The sequence below is a fragment of the Phoenix dactylifera genome, chromosome 2, assembly GCF_051530095.1.
Source record: "Phoenix dactylifera cultivar Ajwa chromosome 2, Ajwa_hap1_PhDact_Kaust_v1.1, whole genome shotgun sequence".
In the NCBI taxonomy this organism is placed as follows: Eukaryota; Viridiplantae; Streptophyta; class Magnoliopsida; order Arecales; family Arecaceae; genus Phoenix; species Phoenix dactylifera.
Window position 1 is genome coordinate 9356205 of NC_143191.1, and position 23050 is coordinate 9379254.

A 23050-nucleotide genomic window follows, 5' to 3' on the forward strand; every position below is an offset into this window, starting at 1 on the left:
TGTTCTCTTTTAGTACGATATTTGGCCCCAGTAGCGTTAGAGAGAAACAAAGTCGGTTCTCACGTGCGGATCACGCGAGACTTCTTGCAAGTTTTCTTCGCCGCGAAGTCACCCCAACCGAAAGTCGCAACCCAAGGCAATCCATCCACCCGTCAAAACACCTCGATCCCTATAGCTTGCATCCCAAGCGGTCTTAAGGAACCGTTCGATAACTTCCACGTATGTACACGTGGCCAATGGGCCATCTCCCGTGCGCGTGAAGTTGAGGCGGTGGTGATGGGAGAGCGCGCACCGATAAAAGAGGAAGAGAGAGAAAAAACGGTGCCGTCAGGGAAAGATGGCCTCTTTTAAAGCAAACCCCCGTTTCTTTGCTCTTGTTCTCATCGTGTGCTGCTCTTCGTCGATCTTGCCTGTGTCTTTTGGATTTCAAGAAGAAGGAGAGGGTTCGATTGCGATGGCTACCCTCGGAGGCGTGCGTGACTCGGGCAACCAGAACAGCATCGAGATCGAAGAGCTCGGTCGCTTCGCCGTCCAAGAACACAACAAGAAGGAGGTTCGCTGATCTTTCATTTCTTTTTTTGTTTCCGAGTGCAATCACATCACTTGGTGATGGATCTAACATGCGTTGCTTCCTTATTCTTGTCTTTTGTGTTTTTTCCAAAAACAAAAAATCCGTTTCATTTCATTAGGGATTTTCTTTTTCCCTTTTTGTTTTCTTTAATTTTTGTGTTTCTTTTCCGCTTTTGTAGATCCAAATGGGAGATTTTTCTACCATTTATTTGTTTGGTCGGTTGCTTTATTGGGGTTCATTACTATTATTATTCAATTTTTATTTTTTAAATTTTTAAATGTTCTTGGATTATGTTTTTTTGATGATCTTGATGCAGAATGCGCTTGTTGAGTTTAGTCGTGTGGTGAAGGCGAAAGAGCAAGTGGTTGCGGGCACTCTGCACCATTTGACTTTGGAGGTGATGGAAGCAGGGAAAAAGAAGTTGTGCGAGGCGAAGGTGTGGGTCAAGCCGTGGCTCAACTTCAAGGAGCTTCAAGAGTTTAGGCATTTGGGTGATTCCTCCTCGGTCACTGCTGCCGACCTTGGTGCGAAGCAAGGTAATACTGACTGTACAAAATCCCATTTTGATTTAGTAGGCTTCGATGTGTTGGTTCTGTATTGAGGAGTCAGCGACATGCACGCATATTGTCTTTTTTTTTTCTTCAGAATATAGATTGTCTATATTCAATTTTGTGTTATGGTCAAGTTACTTTTATCTTTGCACCTTTTCAATAGTTTTCAGTAATATTTATTTTCGAAGTTACGATGGTTGCATTTCTGATATTTGAACTAAAAAATGCACTTTGGTTGCATATAGCATAGAAATTTTTGATTTATTGTTTGAAAGAGGTTAATTAGAATTTATCAATAAAATTTAATAAAACTTATAGTTGTCCAGGAAAGTTAAAACGCCTTGAATTTAAATCAATCGACATATAATTGTGTGGGAGAGTTAGCATAATGCCTTGAATTCAAATCTTCAACCAACAGATAATGTCCAAGGAAACTGGAAGGGAAAAAAAAAAGTTGAATTTAAATCCTCTTCCAAATAAGTCTTCCTTTGTTCTGTCCATGTGCACAATATTCTAGTAACTTGTATCAGCTTAGAGTCTGTTATTTCATTTGTGGCTTCTACTCATTTAATGTTTTATGTTGGTGTAAACATGTTTTTTGATGGTCATTTGGATATTATAATGTTGTGGATATTATCTTTGTCATTATTTTAAGGACATTACTGAATGCCAAAATTATCATACTTTTACAAGGACTAACAAACCTTTTTGAGTTATTGTTTTTGGTACTCACTCTCCATGGATGGTCAATCTGTCGATGTCTTCTACTTTATTCTTGTAATGTGTATACTTAGTTTCAACTTTCTTATGCTTAATGATGTGCTTGTTTTTCCACCTAAAATTATTGAATTTCATAATATCCATTGTTGATGAGGAATGGACAGCCTTTTATTATAGATTAGCGTAAATAGAGCAATGAAGTAAGTTAATAGATGATGTTAGCGATACTTAATTTTTTGGTTAACAAATGGGTGGGGTTATGAAAATTAACATGAATTCTAGTTGAGTTAGGGCTCAGCATACAATTATTGAGATCTCAGAACATTACCCGTTCCACTCATTAAATAAATGCTAGCTAGCACTACTTTTTATACCCACATATAGAAGCACAGTATTGATCCTAGCAAGTATTTCAACCTACTTAAGGTCCTTTATATGGTTTTCTTTTTCTTGTATTATTTATCATTCTCTCTCTCTCTCTCCCCCCCCCTCTCCGTGCACTGCCTAGATCCCACATGGTTTTTCGATGGATTTGTGAAAAAGGACATGAGCAAGGAGCTGTCTGAACCAAAGAATGGATGTTAGATAATTTTTTACTTATAATGACTGTATAACTGTTCTTTATGCTATAAACAGGGCTACAAGCTTGCCATGCTGTTCATGAAGGCTTTTGGATTTGGCCAGATGATTGGCTCGATTGAGTCTATTTGAAATTAAAAAAAGAACCAATTTGGATTTTATTTAAAGCTCGGCCAATGCATAAACAAGTAGAGTCCCCCCTCCCTCCTAAAAAAAAAAGCAACCAAAAAGAAAAAATGCTTAGCTTGGCTGGATGACAAATTTGATCGAACTTGATTTAACTTCTCAGCTGGAGCTAGGATATCCTTTTCGAATGAATTGTGCCAGTATTAGTACTTGACTTTGGCTTATTTGTGCACCTTGACAGAATGGGTTAACCAAGATGACAGTGGACTGTGTCTCACAGAGATAGTGAAGCAGTGCTTTTTTCTTTTCCCTTTTTCCATGAAGCTAAGACACATCATGCTATTCCCCACGCTTACATGGTATTTGGTGGATGGTCCAACCCTAACATTATACTGATCTATTGGATGAGGAAACAAGCAGAGATGGAACATCGATTGATAGCATTATTCTTATTATTTTTCCAATAAGAAAAGAGAATGCTTTAGCTTTAACTGACAATTTACTACCATAATAATTGTTTACACATCTCATGTTGTCGATTAATGGTGTCTTCAGTTATACACACATATGACATGTAGACAATTGCAAGATCCATTACTCATTTTAGTGAAGTAACAGCCATTATAGTAGACTAATGTGATATTAGTTTACCTGTTGGCACCAATCTCCTCAATACATGTGCAAGATAAGAGGTATCAAATTCAAAAAAAAAGTGGTGGTATTCCTATAATTTCTCGAAAGCAGCCCTAGTATCTTCATTGTAACTCCATTGAACTGGGTTAACATGAAGGAACAACCTTTCTTGATCAAAGAAGAAAGATAGAACAAGGGAAGGTACCTTATTTGTTGATTAATTACATTAACAAGTGACACACAATTTTTTTTTTCCTTTTCTACTGCACAACATATTTTTTTCCTCATTTTACAATTTTAGGTATTTCATGTGCAATGCATGTGCAATTTACTAGTATGTATATAAATTTTTATTGATTTATTCTTCCATGAAAGACCTTGTGAAGTAAATTGTTTATTTTATTTAGTGTATGGTAAATCCCAAGAGCTTCAAAAACTTACGTGAAATTCTGTTCAAGTTAGTGCAGTGAAGTAGTTTGATGTTCAAATATCTAAAGATGCCCAGGTATCCCTTGCATACGCTTGTTGATTTAAATTATCACAGAATATCATTAGGTTGTATCTACTTTTCTGCCGCTTCTGAACATCTCTCTTTAAGCTATCCAGCACATTATTGACATCCTATTTAGTACAATGGCTTCCCCTAACGACATTATAAAAAGCTGTTAAAGTAGGTCTCTGTGGTGGCTTTTGTTGCAAAAGGCAAGTATAGTACTCTGAACCTTACATGCTTTCTCAACGCTTGTGGGATAGAGTGAAGCTTTCTTTTGCTTCATGTGCATGCTGTATATCGGTTCCCGTATTGCTTGGATATTCTTGCAGTACACTGCATATGTTGGGCGATTTGTAGAAGAGACATGGTTGTGTCTTATACTAACCTCGGCACCATAGGTCCCTTAGAGGATAAAAGCAATAATCATAAGTTTGACAAAGAATTGGGAAGCCTTATTTGACTCCAACTAGGTGTTGAGGCGCACAAACCTGTGCTTGTGCCTAAATTTGTAAATGATCAACAGATTTATAAGAAGAACTGTAGCATGTTCTGCCCTATTGGGTTGCTTGTTTGGTGTGCCAAAGCTAGAATGATTCTACATGGTCCTAACAAGCCCGGCCTTGTGCCAGGTGGGCATCAACCTGGATGGCGCACAGTGCCGGCACATGACCCCGTGGTCCAGGAAGCAGCAAATCATGCTGTGAAGACCATCCAGCAGAGGTCCAACTCGCTGGCCCCCTATGAGTTGCTCGAGATCCTTCTTGCACAGGCAGAGGTTGGCTTCTCTTGCCTCACCTAGTTTCCCCTAGTTTACCTTAGTATTAATTGCTTTCTGGATGCATTAGAATAAGTATTTGGTGCCTATCTACTCGGCTTTTATGGTCAACTATACGTTTTAATACAATAATCTTTGAGCCTCAGGTAATTGAAGATTCTGCGAAGTTTGACTTGCTTCTTAGACTGAAACGAGGAAGCAAGGAGGAAAAGCTTAAGGTGGAAGTGCACAAGAACCTGGAAGGCACCTTTCATTTGAATAAGATGCAGGAGCATTCCGACTCCGGTAGTTAATAATTGTGTATGTCCTGTTGCTCTATCAAGCGTAGGCCCTATGCTCTTATTATTATTACAGGGCCCTATGGATTCATTAGTGCTGCTCCATGTGGTAGTCACAAACTTCTGTGGTGATCTAAGCTGTTACTGAGAGTTAGATGCTTTTGTTCTGTTCTTAATGGATATATAATGCTCTATGCTTGCTTAATGCTTAATATAATATTCCTTACGGAAATTATGATGGCTGTGGATAGCCTTCGTTAGGATGCTGGGCTGTTGTTTTGATTCTTTCCCGTGATCTGGACCACTGTCATTTATTGTCGAGACGGATGGTTATTGTAAGAGTTTAGTATGATGAAGTCATCGCGAGTTCAGCTTGTCTTTCTAATCAATTAAGAATTTTCTGATGTTGCGGTCATCACTTGGTGGGTAAATCTGCATGGGGGCTAATGGTGGTCAATGCTCATTTCTGTATTTGATAAAAGGTTTTTCTGCAAAATTTGTTGCTGTGTTTATTTTTTGTGGAATCGATTAGTTTTTTCGTATTTGCAGGGATGGCAGTTTCTACTCGGAAGAGGTAGTGGGGTAAAAGTATACGATTTATATGAAATAAAAATATGGAAAGATGGTTCAGGAGAGAAGAGAGAGAGAAATAATTCTTTTCGGCATTCATCTTATTATTGCCGTACGAAAATAATAATATTATTCTGAGACAATCTTGTATATTCAAGAGTTGTTATTGATTCGATCTGATTTATGTGATTTATCAAATATCACATGTCTGTCGATATAGCTGATTGATTTATCTGATAATGTGGTAGTAAGAAGAAACAGAAGATGACTGTTGCAGTGAGGATAGAGCTTAGAGAGAAAGCAACCGAAGGTCAATGATTCTCGTAGATGAAGGTACTATAAAAGAGGAGCAAGAAGCCTCGAAATGAAAAATGAAGGAGTCGGAGGCAGCAAATAAAATTAGAGATAAAGAGAAAGGAGTAAAGCTATGGTGAGGAGAGACAACCGAAGATCTGAAGCTGAGGAGAAAAGCGGTAGAGAGGAGCTATGAATCCATTAGAAAATAAAGGATCTTCAGATATTAATCTATAAAAAATAGAGGGTATGTAGATCTATTATGGAATAAGATCTTCGAATGTTGGTTTACTAGTAAATAGAGGATCTGCAGGGAAACAAATTAAGAATATGCAAATCTACCAGAAAATAGAGAACTTTAGGTGTTGATTCACCAAGAAATATAGATTGATAAATCGGTAATAAAAGTCTTAAGAGCTTCTAGACATGGCAATGATGGCCACAACGGCCATGGAAAAGATGACGACAATAGATCAGGTGATCAAGAGCAATCAGTTTCTTCCACAAAGGGCTTATGATAACGGTACACAAATGCATATGTTGGATAATGTGACAGATGGGATGTAACATTTTAGCCTCTCATATATCCACAAATGTTATGTACCGAGGGTAATAATTTTTTTACCATCATTTTTTTTAAAAGTATTTTTTTTTTAATTTAGTTACAAAATAAATGTTAAAGTTCCTCATTTTTTAGAAATATAGTTACCAAACAATAAATATCCAAAAATTCTACGTACCAAAGCTAATAATTCTATTATCATTTTTTTAAAAAATATTTTCTTAATTTGGTTACTAAACTAATGTTAAAGTTTTATGTTATTTTAGAAAAATAATTATCAAATAAAAAATATTTTCTGGTTAGAAACTCTACCGGGAAAAGTCTCTATTGGCAAAAGATCACGGCAATCACAAACATCTATTACTGTATTTCCTTCTGCAAATACTTTGTGGTACATCCACCATGCATATGTTGGATATCAGATAGGATGTAACAGTTTTAGCCCCCCATGTGTCCAAAATTGCTACGGACCAAAAATAGTAAACAGGGACTAAAAATTATAGTCCGGTCCAACACTGGACCGGCCTTTAATTACCCCTTTTTAATAGCAATTTTTTCCCCGCATGCATGGGACGGGCTGCCACCCTGGCTGTTTTAACCAAATTAACCATCTTTTTTTTTTTTTTTGACCCTGGTTAAATCCCACGGTAGGAAAGGGTAATTGTGCAGCACTACGGTTGCACGTGTGCATATAGTTACAGGACAAGTTTAAATTAAAAAATACTTTGAGGACCAATATTTGTACCGGCCAAGTTCTGTGGTCATGTGTCACGAGATTATTGGTCTCTAAGCTTGTGTCTCATTATTCTTCTACTTCTATCGTGCCATATGGGATGACTCGTTTTGGGCTAATATATTTGGGCCTCATAGCATTGCTCATCCGCAGTTCACCCTCTTCCAGAAACAGATAGCAGAGGCGTAGACGAAATTTGTTCCCCAAAATGCTCTTCGGTTTTGGCGCCATCGGTTTCAAAATTATGTACGGGCGGCCCCACGGCCCCCACCCAAACCTTCCATTCTCGTCGGCGGTCGTCGCTCCGACTCCGGCCCCACCTCTCTCCGTTCTTTTCCCCATAAAAGGGCTCGGACGACCTCTGAGTTCTAAGGTTTGCGCTGTCTCCTTGGAGAAGGGAAGGAGAATGTCTGGTCTCCAGTTGCGATCCTCCGGTCGAGCGGAGTTCACTTCGTGCGGATCTTTGCTCCAGCAACTACAGGTTTGATTCTCTCTCCTCCTAAGAAGGCTTCGTTGATCCGTTTCTTGTTCCTCCGTTCTCTTCTCTTGATGTCTTGATGCCCTGCCTTCTTTAACTCCTAGAATTGATTTTTCTTCGTTTTGATTCCGTATAACAACGTGCTGTTGGCTCGTTTTTGGATTTTTGATCAATTTCTTGCAAGAATTTCTCGGTGCTACCTGGACAAGAAATGAATCGAAATTCTAGGTTTTTTGTTTTTTTAGTTTGTTTCTTGCTGAATTCACTTTGTTTTCTTTCTGGGAGGGGAAAGTTATTACTATGATATATCTGATTTCCGTTCCTTTTTCGGTAATTTCTGTGTATTAGACATTTTTACGGAAAATTTTGTTTAGTTTTTGATCATAATGCCAGCAGGATGTTTGGAGCTTTCTGGTTTTGTTGGAAATTTTTTCACATTGTTTTGTGCTTCTTTAATCATATTTCGTCATAATTCTAGGGTTTTAGGTTTTGTTTCTCTTGTTTATTGCTGAATTCTTATTTATTGTTCTTATTTTTATTACTGTGTTAGGTATATTCTTTACTTCATATTTATATTAACTTTCTGTGGAATTGGTATTCTGGTGGAGATTTTAGTTAGGTGTTTGATCACTTTACCAACAGAGCCTTTGGAGTTTGCTGATTTTATTGGATATTTTTTTTGCACATTGACTATTTCTTTAATCACATTTTATTACAATTTCCTATTTGATTATTCAGTAAATAACATTTTCTATTTTTCAGCTCGTTAATATTTGCCCATCAGATATTGCATGCTTATGCTCCTCCAACTTCTTGTCCCCCACTTCTTCTTGTTCTTTAATAATCTCTGGATAATCTAATGAGTAAATCTGTGGTGCAAACCTCCAGGTCAAGAAAGTTTCATGGCAAATCCTTTTTATGTTTATACAAAAAAATGCACCAGCACATTTTTGTATTTGCTTTCCCTAGAATTAAATATAATTATATAAGTGCAGATCACAAGGCTATGCTTATTATGAATAATTGTCGCTTCATGGTTTCAATAGAAATTTAAATGCAAATGTTGCATGTAGTTTCCATTTTGGGCACCAAGCATCAGGTAATGTTAACATTGCAGTTCAAAAGCTACAAGCAAATTATTTACTTATGTGCATCTGTGACAACTACATAGCAGCTTAAGATTAATAAGAAAATCATCAGCAGTTTAAATGATAGTGCCCTTCAAGAATTCAGAGAAAAGGTTTCTTGTCATATTCTGTTATTCCTAAATTGCGTTTGTTTTAGTGGGTTATGACAGGCTTAAATTTGATCTCTGAAATGCAGTATGAAAAAGAATGAAATATATAATCTCTACAAGTGCGCCTGCTTATGTATATAAATATAATACTTATTATTTTTTGCCACAATGTTATAATTATTGTGATGATGGTGTTTATGTGGAGCCAGGATTTATGGGATGAAATAGGGGAGAGTGACCATGAAAGGGATAAGATGATACTGCAGCTTGAACAAGAATGCCTCGACGTATACAGAAGGAAAGTTGACCAAGCCAGAAAGCACAAGGAAAATTTGCATCAGACCTTAGCTGAAGGTGAAGCTGAAATGTCTAATCTCATCTCGACACTTGGAGAGCGTGAGTCTTTTGTGCGGGTTGGTACCTTTGTCCTTTTTTAAAATATTTTCTTATGACTTGCTATCCTGTTCATTTTTCTGTCAGACCCAAACTCTGACTATAACGTTTTTGCTATTATGACATTGCCTTCTTCCTTAGTTAGAAAAATCAAAAGGCACACTCAAAGAACAGGTTGCTGCGATAAGACCTTTATTGGATGACTTGAGGCGGATAAGAGAGGAAAGAGTCAAGGAATTTTCAGATGTTCAGGTGCAGATCATGCAGATATGTGCAGAAATAGCTGGAAACACCTATCAGGGGAGTTATCCCCAAGTGGATGAGCGAGATTTGACTCTGAAGAGGCTTGGAGAGTTGAAATCTCAGCTTCAGGAGCTTCAGAAAGATAAGGTTATTCTTCTTATTAGATTGTTTTCTCCTTTTTTCCTCTATTTCTAACAATATTGGTTTATCTTACTTTTATGTTTGATTTCACAGAACCTCCGGTTGCAGAAGGTTAATGTCCATATCAAAACAATACATGAACTGTCATCTGTGATGGCTGTGGATTTCAATAAAATGCTCTGCGAAGTTCATCCGAGCTTCATTGATTGTGCAAATAGCCATTTTAAGAATATTAGCAATGAAACCCTCGCTAGATTGGCAGGAACTGTTCATTCACTAAAGCAAGAGAAGAAACAGAAGCTACGAAAGGTTAGGACAAGAGTTCGGTTTTATTGTACTGTTTATGTAATTCCATACATTAAATATAGCTGTTGTTTGTATATCTTCATAGGATGATGGGGAACTAATGTTGAACAAGAAAAAATCCTTTTGGTATACTGATATAGATGTTTTAGGTCCTTTAATGCTCTGCTAGACAACTAAATTATTGTTTTACATTCACAGCATCGAGAAAGACACTTGGAACATATGTGAACCAATGGTTAACCAACAACCATGTCTATGTTATGGACTTAGTGAGTTAAGTGTAATACAAGTATGGTGATGCACCTTGACCTTTTGTTCATATTGTTTACAGCTGATTATATATCCGAAGCTTAACATGTTTGGTAAAATCTATTATGCTACTGAAAGTTCATTAGCATGTAGGCAATCAAACAACAATTAGGTCCTGGTCCTGATACCTGTCCCAGTCTGGTTCTGGTTTGAGATGCTCCTGGTTTTGGTTGGAATGGCCTGGGATGACCATTAACAATAAGAATGAAGAGGGAACAAAGTTATATCTGGAGAGATCGGGCCATCACGACTGTTGGGATGCAACCATCATAGTCTGTCCTAGCCGTTACCAACCGGGATGCTCTGGATGTTCCAGTTCACGAGCAAACCAGCATCCTGGGTGTGTCCCAGGTACTGTTCTCTCGTCGAAATGGTACGGTACAAGTCGCTCATGTCGCGAGGCACTAGGGCATGAATCCTTATGAAAAATATTGTTCATAAATAATGTTAATACTTTATTACTGAAAATTATTTGCTCACAGGCAATTTCATTGATGATTTTTTCATCAAACAATTTAAGCAAATTTCTTTCTTGAAAACTTCTGATCAGTTTATTCAACCTTTTTGGGCCCAGTTTTTAGTAGTGGTTCTATTTTATTATAATGGTCCCTAGTGAGATCGTTACTGACTACTGCAATGGTTATAATAGCCATTGTTTGGCCCATACTGTGTTATTTGGAGTTCTTTAATATAAAAAAACTGCTACAATGGCCCTTATAATGGCATTATATTGGAAAACAATGGGAAGAACAGACAATTACGGGAAAATAACATCATATTACTAATTTCTGTTTACTTAATACTTTGTTAGGTGGTAAACCTTTTCTTTGTAGGATAAATTTGAGTTTTGATACGAAATGTTATTTTATTAAGGGAACACTGCAAATGTCACTTAATTGCAATTATTTGTGTTATAACAGTCTGTTATAAGACTAAATAACTGGTATATCACCCATTATCTTTTTACCCATTTATTATATATAATTTAACAGCTGTTAGAATGTTATTACTGCTGTTATTTTAAGCCATGTTTTTATATGAATCCTAATTTAGGTATTCGAAATAAGTTCATCAAATGAACCTTGTTTCTGTATACTTTTACTCTATGAAACATTTTATCACACATGAATTTGTGAATGGTAGGTCAAGTTTTGACTTTGATGTAGTTAATTAACTCAAATTTGTAATTAGGAGGTTAGGAATGTATGTTTTCTCATTCCTTGCTTCTTCTAGGGAGGATGATCATGTAATCTCTCATAGTGAGTTGTTAATTTTCATCAAGCAATTACTAGTTAAAGCAGGAGAGTTACCTGAGTAGATGTTATAATTGAAATTTGATATGCTATAGAAGTTCAATATTGCAATATTGTTGGTGATGCCTTTTAGGCTGTAAGACTCCATCTGCTTATTAACTGCCAGTATAATCATTAATTTCTTATGCTACATAATTGATATGGATTCTGGACCAGCTTGTTTTACACTTATCATCATCATGGCTGAAAGCTGCTGAAATTAATTACTGTCTAGTTCTTAATTTGTATTTGATCATCTATAATATTTGCTTGTACTAATTGTATTCCTTTTGATTTGTAGCTTCAAGATCTAGGGAGCACATTCATTGAGTTGTGGAACCTCATGGATACACCAGTGGATGTGCAAAAAAAATTTGACCATGTGACATGCTTGATTTCAGCATCTGTTGATACAGTATTAGATCAAGGATCCCTTTCACTTGATGTCATTGAGCAGGTAGTCATCTTGCTTCTAAGTTCCTTTTTCCACCAAAAATGATCTAATATCTTGTTATTAGAGCTATTACTGTCTGTTACTATCTATTCCATAATATACATTTTACTTATTAGGCTGAACATGAAGTTGAAAGACTAAACATTCTAAAAATTAGCAAAATGAAAGAGCTTATCTTGAAGAAGCAAAATGAGCTTGAAGAAATCTACAGAGCTGTTCACATGGATGTTGATGGTGATGCAGCACAAGGGATGCTTCTCAGCCTCATTGAATCTGGTTTACCTCAAATTCACTATTTACCAAGTTTGATGTATAATTGAAACCTGATTTTTTATTTGTAGTTTCTGCATGGTAAACAAAAATGTCGAGTGTTTTTCTGCTTTCAATGAATTTAGCTCTTGTGCAAGATTGTCTCTTCCTCACAATATATGAAATAGCAACCACATCAGTCTAGGGGTGTGTTATACATGTGTATATCTGATCTTGTTTCTGCATGAATGTCTTATGCTTTTATTTTTCAATTTAGTTTTATATAGTTAGATTCATGCACTTTATTGAAATATCTGATCTTGTATATATGCATGTATATTGAAAGATCTATTATATGTATCCATGCTTGATCTTGTTTTGAGCAAGTTAGCATATTGTAGTAGAGAAAATATTTATCTTCAATCATTTTAGTAAAACAAAATATCCCTTAGGTCTATACTACCACCTTCATCATGATTACCTGTTCATGGCCTGGACGGCTCGCCCGGCCTACCAGAGTCCAAAGCACTTCGGACGGCCTGAGCCTACACTTTAAACACGAGGGGTTGGGCTGAGCATGAAATATGAACCTTCTTGTTAAAACAGGCCGGACTTATGTTTAGTTTAGCCTGGCTTAAGCTTTAAAAATATTAATAGCTGTCCTCCATGCACCAACACTCCTTATGAACAACCATAAACGCAAGTTCATACGCCATACCAATCCTTTTCAATTATTTAATCTTTGCAAGTATTTTTATATTTTTTAAACTAGAAAAAAAGGGTCCAAGAAGCCCAATGCCTAGCTTGAAGCCTGAAACCTGAGTAAGTACCGGTCTCTGGTTTAACTAATTTCAGTTATATCTTTAGTTGAGCCCAACCCGCCCATTGAACAAGTCCAATCCTGATTTATAAGACAGCTGTCATTGCCATGAGCAATGGATGATTGTTGGAAAGCACACTTTGATTCCGTAAGGAACTTTAAGTTCTCTTTGACTATAATAATATAGGACCTTCTTAGCACCCTTCCAACAGTACAACAGCAATCATGCCTGAGCAAAAAAATGTTGATCCATCTACATGGATGAAGGTGTTAGAAATTTGTTACAGTCACTCGGCAAGTGTTAATGAAATCATAATTTATCATGAGACATTAGTTCTGTAACTAAAGCCAAGATGCTCATAAACCAATAGTATTCTATTGTTTCTTGAAAGTTGCAAGTTTCCCTGACATAGGGACTTATGCTGTGGACATATTTCTCATGAAGATATGACATCTTGTTAATTCCCACTGAGCACTTCTCCCAGAAAGCTTCAGAACTAAGACTGATTTCTTGTTGTTCTTCTTTTTTCTTTTGTTGATATTGATCTTACAGTTATTGATCAGATTAATAACATATTTCCTAACCAAATAATCAGTATATAGTTTAAAAATGAGTAACATTTATTTTTTAATGGAATTCTAGGGAAAGTAGATCTCTCTGAGCTTTTCTCAAACATGGACGATCAGATTGCGACAGCCAAAGAGCAAGCTCTAAGCAGGAAAGACATTTTGGAGAAGGTGGAGAAATGGGTGTTTGCATCTGAGGAAGAGAAATGGCTTGATGACTATGAGAGGGTAACCTTGCATTATTTTCATACCTTGATTGTGTTGAATTAAAATGTAGTATGGATTCTGCAGAATGGTTTTTTTAATCTCACCAGAACATCTGTGAAGAGGTAGGTCTTTTGGCTCTCCCCGAGGACAAAAATCTCTTCATATATGTTCTTTCATCAGCCATGATAATATTCTAGCTATGTTATCTGCTTTACTGCCTCCTGTTGGTAATTCTAGTTCAATGTCATGTTGCCTTAGTTTATGGTTGTATAACCCACAAATTCATAGTTTGGCTTTATATTCTTTTGCCATACATTACACTAATGCATTCAATTACATAACATATTTTTATTCTTGTTTACTTATCTATTAGGTTAATCTTTTACATAATAGTTAGTTAAAAGTAAAGCTAATTAATTGCACTTGTTGTAATGAATGAAATTAAATTAAGCATATGAGAACACAGAATAATGGGGATAGCTGGACAAGATCCATATTTTTTTCTTTACCTACATGCTCTTTTCAAGCTGCAGATTACCTGTTAGCAGCCAGTTTTTCCTGTTGTTGGCTCCCGAATTCTTGTCTAGAAGATAATCAAATAAACTGGCCTCCTCATGTGCAATATCTAAGAGAGTTTTCATTGAGCATTCTTGAATAATTTTCATATAACTCGTGTTTAAGTAATTGCTCTACATCCTCAAAGGTAGAAGTTATATTGGGTTGGATCATGTTGAGTTTGGGTACTTTACAGCCCATACATGGACCAACAAGAGGTTCTCGTATAAATGTTAAAACAAAATCAAACCCTCCAAGGACTAGGTCAGGTCCGTGTTTGGGTAGTTGAGATTTTATAAGACCCATCGGGTTGGATCAGGGTTGCGTATGTGAAGACTTGTGTCTTACCCTATGCTCCAGGGGTTTGGATTGGGTGTGGTCTTGAGTTCCCAAGTGGGTATTAATGTTAATAAGTTCGATGCCCATCATACAATCAAAACAATTCACTAATGGCAAAAGTTAAAAGTATAACTAATGAATTACAAGAATTGTAAAGGTCACAAGTGCAAGACTATGCATACCAGGTAAACCATTGAGTGTGGATTGGGACAGGGTTCTAGGTGGAGCAAGGCAGAATTTTACCAGATCCAGACCTGGAGTGAGAGTTTTGATGACTCTATTTTTTGAATCCATATCTGACCTGTAGGCTTATAGGTCTGTATCAAGTATGGTTCTACAAGTTTTTGGGACACCCTATTTGCAGGTAAGATGATCTGGCTATGGACCATAAGGGGATCCATTTTTCTGTCTTCCATGCATAAGCGCTGGTCCCCCCCTGACCTTTTGATTTGTTTTATGTAAATGTCATTTTTATTGTTGGTTCCCATTTTCGCAAACATAAGAAAGAAAGCTTGTACTTAAGCTAGTTTATGAATATACAATTCATGACTACAACATGTAGACTAAAAACCAACGTTAGTAGAAAAAGAATAAACACCTGTATGTTCCCCCTTGTCCAGTTCTTGCTTTCGTGATTTTTGTTCAACATTTTAGTCTTTATGCATCAAATATCTATTCGATGGTTTGCTTTCAGGAAAATATTTACTTTAGATCCTTTGCTGGAGACCTGTTTAAAATGGGATATCTAAAGAGTTTCAGTTACTAGGAATGATCTGAGAAATAGTTTAATAAAATGCAAAAATGTGCCATATCTACAAGAAGGTCGAGTTTCACTGATGGGCATTTATCTGTTAACAAGTATTTAAAAGAAAAAGATGAATGTGTGATTTTAGGATGACGAAGAGGGCTTGTCTAGAGCAGCATCAGACACCCCTTTGGGTATCATCTGCTATCGTGGTTGTCCATTTTGGCTATAGAGGAAGAACATGCTGTTTTCATGGCATTTTTTGGCCATATATATCTGTAGTTCTATAGTTCGTAGATGTGACTTTTCGTGACCTAAGTACATGCAACTCAACTCATTTCAATTAAGCCTAGGCCAGTTTGGGTTGGCTACATGAATCCTGTTCCTCCATTCTGCTCGGTGTAGGAGTAGACTTTCTAAAAGATGTTAAGATTGTACTTCATTCTGTGTGATTTTTGCTCCATCTCTACCCTGCTTCATTCCTTTTACATAGTAACCTAGGTATATGTGATAGAAAATTGTCAATAGGAGATGCAATGCATGTGGTCTCGAGTTCTAACTTAATAATGCAAAATGTCACTCCAAAAAGATAGAAATGAGATGATAAAAGAGAAACAAGAGGAAGAAGATATGATTCCACAAGGTCATATCTGTAGAAGAGAATAGCAAACAAATTGTGCCCCAATGTTGCTCTTTTGCTAATGTGTGCTTTTTATTTTTATTCTTGTGTTACAAGACTCGCCCTAAAACCAATGGGTTTCACTAAATTATATTTCTAGCTTTTTGGTAAGGGCATAAGACCCTACATCTACTTGTGTTTTTTGGTCTTGCAAGTCTTATACAATGTAGAGTATGTTTTTGCCCTCTCAACCTTGATGGTATAAATATTTTTTCATGCTAAAAGTTTTCCATGGCAGCCACAAACCGTTTTGTGTCAAGGATATGTCAAACTTCCACATAATGTCACACCACATTATCATCAAGTTGCATGTAAGGTGAATATTATCTTATTTAACCAGGAAGGCTTGTAAGCACTTGGTTGGCTTTTCATCTTAAAAAAAATTAGCTGGTGATAGGGAGCAAGGTACAATATGTTTTGGGAACCCCCTGAATTATGAATTACCAATCTTAGGATGTTCTAGAAAAAGGATAATTTTTTTTCCCTTTTTTCTTTTTGCAAGTTGTAGTCTATAAATTTTCTTGAGCCAAGATAACAAATATTTTCTTGTCATGGCTGGTATATGGTTTGCACTCTTAGCTATCACATGTTAATTGGATTTAATCATACAAATTGAATTTAAAAAATAAAAAAATTACCAAGAAAATACTTTGAATTTGAAAAGATAAGATTATTGTATTAAGGAGCATATTCTTATACCAATGCTAGTTAGGTTCATTTTTGCTTTAGTAGGTGTCAGATGTAACCTAAAGTAGTTTCCTTTTTACCTATTAAATGTTTATCTGAAATATGCTTTTTCAAATGAACAAGAAATATATAATAAGCACTGTAGGGCCCCGCGGATGGAGTTTAAGATATGTTTTCATTGTAATGAGATGTCCCGTCTAGGTTTCGCCATGAAATTTATTTACTTATGCTGTTAATGCATAAAATTAGTTGTGAAATACTAGTTTGCATGATGAGTTACTTGGAACTTGGAACTCTGAAGTGTACATGTTATATAACAAACAACAAGACAATCCAGAATGATTTATGATGCTAGATTTCTCTAGTATAGTTTAAATCTATGCTTATTTTTTGGATGATTATGATCTTATTAAACAGGTAAATTTTGGATAGTTTTGATGCATATATATAGTTCGGACAATACTTTATGCTACTTATTTCTTAAATTATATTTTTTTCGCAATTGTCAACACCCTGCTCTTTTTCAAATCCTCATTTTGGCATTATTCTCTGTTAAAGGTATTCTATGAAATAGGACCAAGAGGTTTTTATCTCTTGAAAGAGGTAGTACGTTTAAGAGGCTTTATGGTTAATAGGAAGTAGGAGCCTTTGCCCATCTTAATGAGACACATGTTTTTGGAATATTTCTCTTAAAAATGGTACAGAATTGTTATCAGATGTAGGCTTATTGCCAGTAATTTTCTAAATGAGGCAAACAAATGTCTTCTGAAAATGGTCAATATACTGTGAGTTCTCATTGCCATAGGCACAAACTATGCTGCCCATGAAAAAATCTATGTTATGTGGAGATAGTCAGACAGATGATTGCTACTAGTTCGTCATGAGTTCTTTGAATAAATTCTTTTCTTGTCATGAGATAGGCTGTTGAGGATGAAACTTTGGTCACATCTAAATTACATGCTATGCTAATACAAAAAAGAGGACACGAGCTTTCCATGCAAACATATATACTAAAATGCCAAATAAGACAAGTTAGTACTTCAATAAGCAAAATACCATGTAATGTACATATACAGAATTTGTAAAAATTAAAAAAATATATGTCACCTATATATAGATATCTTGGTATCAAATAGAAATCTATTATTTTGAACTTTTGTACGCTCCCTAACAACAATCTTTAATCAGTTAGATATTGGACTCATCTTAGTTATTTTAGGAATGATAGGTGAAGCTTATGGACTTTCTTTTCTTTTCTTTATTTTGTTCACTCATTTCAATGCTTTTGTAGGATCAAAATCGTTATAATGCTGGTCGAGGAGCACATAAGAATCTGAAGCGTGCAGAAAAAGCTCGGGTACTTGTTAGCAAAATACCCTGTGAGTGTTATCTTTTTCTAGAAGTGAGTTAAATTTTATTTGACTCCTCGTAGATTATATATTCTCTTTTTGTTTGATTTTTACATTTTAATCCACATGGATTGTATGGTAATTGGTTCACTGGTATTAGTTTTGTAGGCATGAGGGGCAGTCATTTAAACTTGCTCAAGCTATAAATTGTTTTAATTAAGATATTTAAACCTAGTTTTTAGAATAATCTTAGTTCATAATCCAACTATCGAACATTGGAGTAGTTATATGGGCTTGAAGCTTTATAGTGTTTGTTTATGTTGTTTTTATTGTCAAATATGTCTAATTTATGAATTTGTTATGTTCATGTCCATACATACTTATGTGCATACATCTATGTAGACATGCACAAACCCCTAGTTTATTAATATATTTGTATAAATGCTAGTTTATATGAGAACTGGCAACTTGCAGAAAAAAAGCATACCAGATTTCTTAAAGAATTTTTTCAAGGTACAGTGTTCATTAAGGAAAGTGGAAGGATTTCGAGTCCAAATATGCATTTGGGCTCCGAAGCCTTTTTCTTTACACATAGATAGATAGCTTCAAGTGATTCAAGGTAACATAGTATTACATAATCCAAGTATAATTTAGTTTAATTTCCATAGCAAATTAAATTAATGAAAATATCTTAAAAGAATGATTGATTGGTTTAAAAGTTATTAGCTACTTGTCTTTTGTTATAAAGGATAAGTAGAATACAATCAAGGGTCTAAATAGCAGTTGTGATATGCAGGGAGCTGGGATATGACATGGGGGGCACCACATTGTTTGTAATCAATCGCTATTTATAAAATAAGAAACCATAAAATAGATATCAATGAGTAGAAAATTAGCAATAGACCATTAAAATTAGAAATAGGAAGATAGGGGTGGAGAAGGTAGAGAAGCCAACATGGCAAGAAGAATGGGAAAATGAGGCTGTTAGAACATATTTCCATGCATTAGAGTTTGGCACATGCTATGCATGTGAGTGGTTCTGCGGATAACAATCATCCTCCAATCCTAGTTTATTATTTTAGTTTGATACATATTCCCCCAACTTTTATAGGTGCACTTCTCTTGTACCTTTTCCGAAAAGTAACAAATGTACTAATTGGGGTTATGTTAATTTGAGATGGGAGTGTTGTTAGGAGTGTGGAGACAATCATATGAGATAGTGCCTCACAGACACTCAAGTTTATGTTTAATATTGGAACTAACATACATATGTCCACACACATAGAGTAGTCGTCTATTTTTTTCCTTTTTATTATGCGGTATTGTTATAATGGTATTTCCATCTCAAATAGATATTTATTAATTTTTTGCCCTTCTAGATATGGTATAGCATATAATTTCCCAATGTGTCTCTCTTTAGAACTTTCTTTTAAGAAGATTAATGTATGCAAATGGCTGTTCCATTTATCTTAAAATGTCTATGTCCAAGGCCTGGCATCATCCTTAACTAGCTGAGAAACTCCATAAGGTAGACTGATACATGGTTATTTGGACATCCATGGAACAATCATCTCTAGTGAGCTAGTACAGAACAAATTTACTTTTTTAGAGTGTATCATTAAGCTTATCTTTGGCTCCCAACACGCTTCATATCCATTAATGGCATATGCAAGAGGCCAAGCGGATGATTTGTCACTGTATAGAATCTCTAAAAGCTAATAAGTTGTTTGCATACTTCAGTTTTAAAAGCCTTCCAGATGCAATACCTTCAATGAAGTAATGTTCATGCCATGCTTCAAGGGCATTACTGCTACCTATTAATTAGGCAAAGAGAACTGCTACTCGATCATTCCATTTTCACAAAATGCTAGGAAACCCAGTTGGTTTAATAGGAACAACCAAAGAAGCATTAATATGTAGAGTAAGATCCCATTCATTGGAAGTAGTCTATTTTACCACTAGTCACCTGTGGCTGCTTTTCATAGGCACACCCCCATTTATGACAAGTTTATGCCCCTTGGTCGTTGGCTTCCATGCAAAAAGTGAGTGAGATACTCTTGTCCTTCAGCAAAATGCGTACCACAAAGTGATAAGTCCATTATATGGGATCTATTATGCAAAATAATCAAAAGATATATGAAGATATAAATAATAGGATTAGAGCTAGTTGGATGAATTTGTGAGTACTGTTTGGGATATTGTCTTATTGGCACATACCTTGGTGGCTTAAAAGGAAACTTTGTAAAGCAAGCCCTGCAAAGATGTAAAGCTTAGATATTAGGCAATGAAGAGGGTTTAGTAAAAGTTCAGCATGGCAAAAGTAGAAAGGATATATTGAAAATGAGTATAATAGAGAAGTTGTTGGAGTTGCATAACATTAAGAACAAAGTGATGGAAAATCAATTGAGATGGTATGGGCATGGATAATAATGATGTGAGGGGCCTCCAATAAGAAGAGATACTTTAATTTGTTTTGAAGTATGCGGGATGGGAAGATCTAAGATAAGATTGATAGAGATTGGGAGAAAAGATATGGAAACCTGAAATAAAATAGAGATGACCCTAAATGGGAATTCTAGCGGCTGTAAATCCATAAAGCTAACCCAAAAGAATTCCCTTATGGAGAAGAAGGCTTGAAATTGGCGGAGATCTTTGGCAATTCTGGTGGTGGAACTCAAAGGAGGAGGAAGGGGTTTAAATAGCTGAAATCTCTGAGTTCTAGATGAACTTGGATTGCCCTAGGAGTCCCAGATTTCTGCCGGAATTGAAGGAGGATAGGAGTCTTCTTCTCTGCTGCATCGTGCCACAAGGCACGATGGCCTTGGGCCTGGCCTCTTCGGGCTGGCTCCCAGGCCCAAGGCAAGTGCAGGCCGGTCAATGGACTGGCCCTCAGATAGTAATGGCGCCTAGCGCATAAGTAGCATTGTAAGATAAGAACAAATGGAATTTGTGCTGTTGTGCTGTTAGTTTTGCTTGTGCATAGGTGTTGTTATTATAACCTAGATGCAAATTGAGTTCAAATCATCATTAATGTTGCTCTGAGAAAGCTGTCTGAAATAAAATGTGTGGAGCTTAACTAAGTACACTCCTCTGCAATTCACTTGTTTAATATGTGATAAATACGATTTATAGTTGCTATCTGTAAATTTTGGGCTGTAACTTTTTCCTATCTTTTTAAACTTTTAACAATGGGGATACTACTTGCAGTACTATTTTGGGCTGTAATATTTGTACATCTTTCATTTTTTAATTCATATGTTTATTTTCTCTCTTGTTCTTTCCTGCAGTGTTAGTTCTCTGACAAACTAACCCTATCATTGTGTAGCCTTGATAGAGAACCTTTCTGCAAAAATAAAAGCCTGGGAGAAGGAAAAAGGGATCCCGTTCATGTATGACAAGGTAGAATTTGAGCTCCGGAAACATATGCCAATTAGTGACAGCTTATGATTTATTTAAAGCTTGTCCTTTTGATATTTCAGGTAAGATTGCTAGGTACCTTGGAAGAATATACTATGCTCAGGCAGCAGAGAGAGGAGGAGAAGCGGCGATCACGGGTGGGCTTTCATTTTCTGTTTTTCTCGCTTCTAGTGTCTATCCGCTAGATGTTCCATATTCTATCTTTTTGAGCTTTAGTTATGGAACTTTTAGCGGTTCTTCTATTAGGGAAAAACTAAATACATGCGCTTGTAGGTGAAGATTGCATAAAGTAGGTACAAATCACACTTTTCTCTTGAATCATGGTCATGTGTATTACTATGTGAGACCCACATTAGGTGACTTATGCCTGTGAGTTATGTATGTCTAACAGCCCTCCTCTGTAAATTTTCCCCTGTTTGCATTTGTATCGACGAGTGCGTCAATTTCAGCGATATTCTCGTCTAAATCAAAGCATGTGTCAAACACTAAAATATAGAGACAACTGGTATTGAGAAGCCTTCAGATTAGATTTATCTTCTTAGCTGTATATTATAGTCTCATTCTTTGTGAAGAGATTATCCGGCTTGATTTTTTGTCCATTTGTGTCATATCTAAACAAAACCAATGCTCTCGTGCACATTCAATGTTCTATCACTAGTATTATTTTTGGAATGCTCTATCAGTGCTTTCACCTTATCCTCTGCTTTGACCTACCCAGTAGTTTATTCCTAACCTGGACAATTTGGCAGATACTTATGTAGTATTCTGGATGGCTGAGCATGTATGATCAGTCAGTAAGACGGACTAGATTAATGGCCTTGTACATTAGTTGGATCAATTAGCAAATTCTGTAATCAACTAGAAACTGCTTGAAATAATTTTCTTGTTGCTGTTTAAATGTTGAGTACTGAGAGCTTGCCAGGGAAATATCTGTGCTTACTTCTTTGGCCTTCATTTTATTTAGGAACAAAAGAGACTGCAGGAGCAGTTTGCTGCAGAACATGAAGCACTGTTTGGGAGTAAGCCCAGCCCAATGCGGCAGTTAACAGTGAAGAAGCCTTTGGGTCAGAGCTCCAATGTGAACACGGTAAGCGGTACACCGACTTCTCGCCGTGTCTCGACACCTTTGGCTCGGCATGGGATCTCATCATCAAGCAAGGATAAAAGGGAGTGTGGAAAGAAAACTGCAATGGTACCTGTGAACTTTGTTGCCCTTCCAAAGGATGACCCTACACAGAATAATTCGGCAATTGTATCACCTTGAAAGTAGCCTGTTTCTCAAACTTGCAATTTGTGCGCTAAGCCATAGAGTTTCATATTTGCATGACATCCAGTGTAAAGTTGTAATTCCTTTTTGTGATGTTCTTGGGGCTCCTTACATTTAAATTTGTTGTGTTACACCCTGGTTGCATTATAAAGAATGATACTCCAAAGTTCACCAGTCTTCAGTTTTGAACCCAATCATGTCCTTACCCAATGTGATTAATAAGTTTGCAAATTGTTTTTGAAGGTTGAACAAAGGATGTGGATGACAATCTGTTCAGGTGCACTGGCCTTATCAATCAATAACTGTGTTTTTATCAAGGCTTGGTAGCCTTTATACATTTCTTCCACACTCCAATTGCAATTCAGTGCCTTATCTTGCCAACAGGATCTTAAGCATCATATTCCTCCAATGAGGACTTGCATCATATTATT

The 23050-nt window shown here is 36.2% G+C and overlaps 2 protein-coding genes across 3 annotated transcripts; both read left to right on the plus strand.

The window, feature by feature from the left end:
• The first annotated feature begins 226 nt into the window (after positions 1-226).
• Positions 227-4958, plus strand: LOC103710965 (cysteine proteinase inhibitor 12). Its single transcript, XM_008796910.4, has 4 exons — positions 227-553; positions 888-1107; positions 4303-4448; positions 4595-4958. The coding sequence occupies exons 1-4, from the start codon at positions 338-340 to the stop codon at positions 4739-4741; spliced, it is 729 nt and encodes a 242-aa protein (XP_008795132.1). The 5' UTR covers positions 227-337; the 3' UTR covers positions 4742-4958.
• Positions 4959-6407: 1449 nt separating this feature from the next.
• LOC103710966 (65-kDa microtubule-associated protein 5-like) lies at positions 6408-22800 on the plus strand. 2 transcript variants are annotated; one of them, XM_008796911.5, is made up of 11 exons: positions 6408-7366; positions 8810-9013; positions 9135-9383; positions 9471-9686; positions 11586-11741; positions 11855-12014; positions 13451-13602; positions 17878-17965; positions 21261-21334; positions 21415-21489; positions 22317-22800. In XM_008796911.5, exons 1-11 carry the CDS (start codon positions 7094-7096, stop codon positions 22614-22616), a joined length of 1947 nt encoding a protein of 648 aa, XP_008795133.3. In that variant the 5' UTR covers positions 6408-7093; the 3' UTR covers positions 22617-22800. The 2 variants fall into 2 exon arrangements, 1 of the variants encoding a protein (XP_008795133.3); XR_015975057.1 differs by lacking the exon at positions 22317-22800 and having other exon boundaries at positions 21223-21334; positions 21415-21490.
• Positions 22801-23050: the final 250 nt, after the last annotated feature.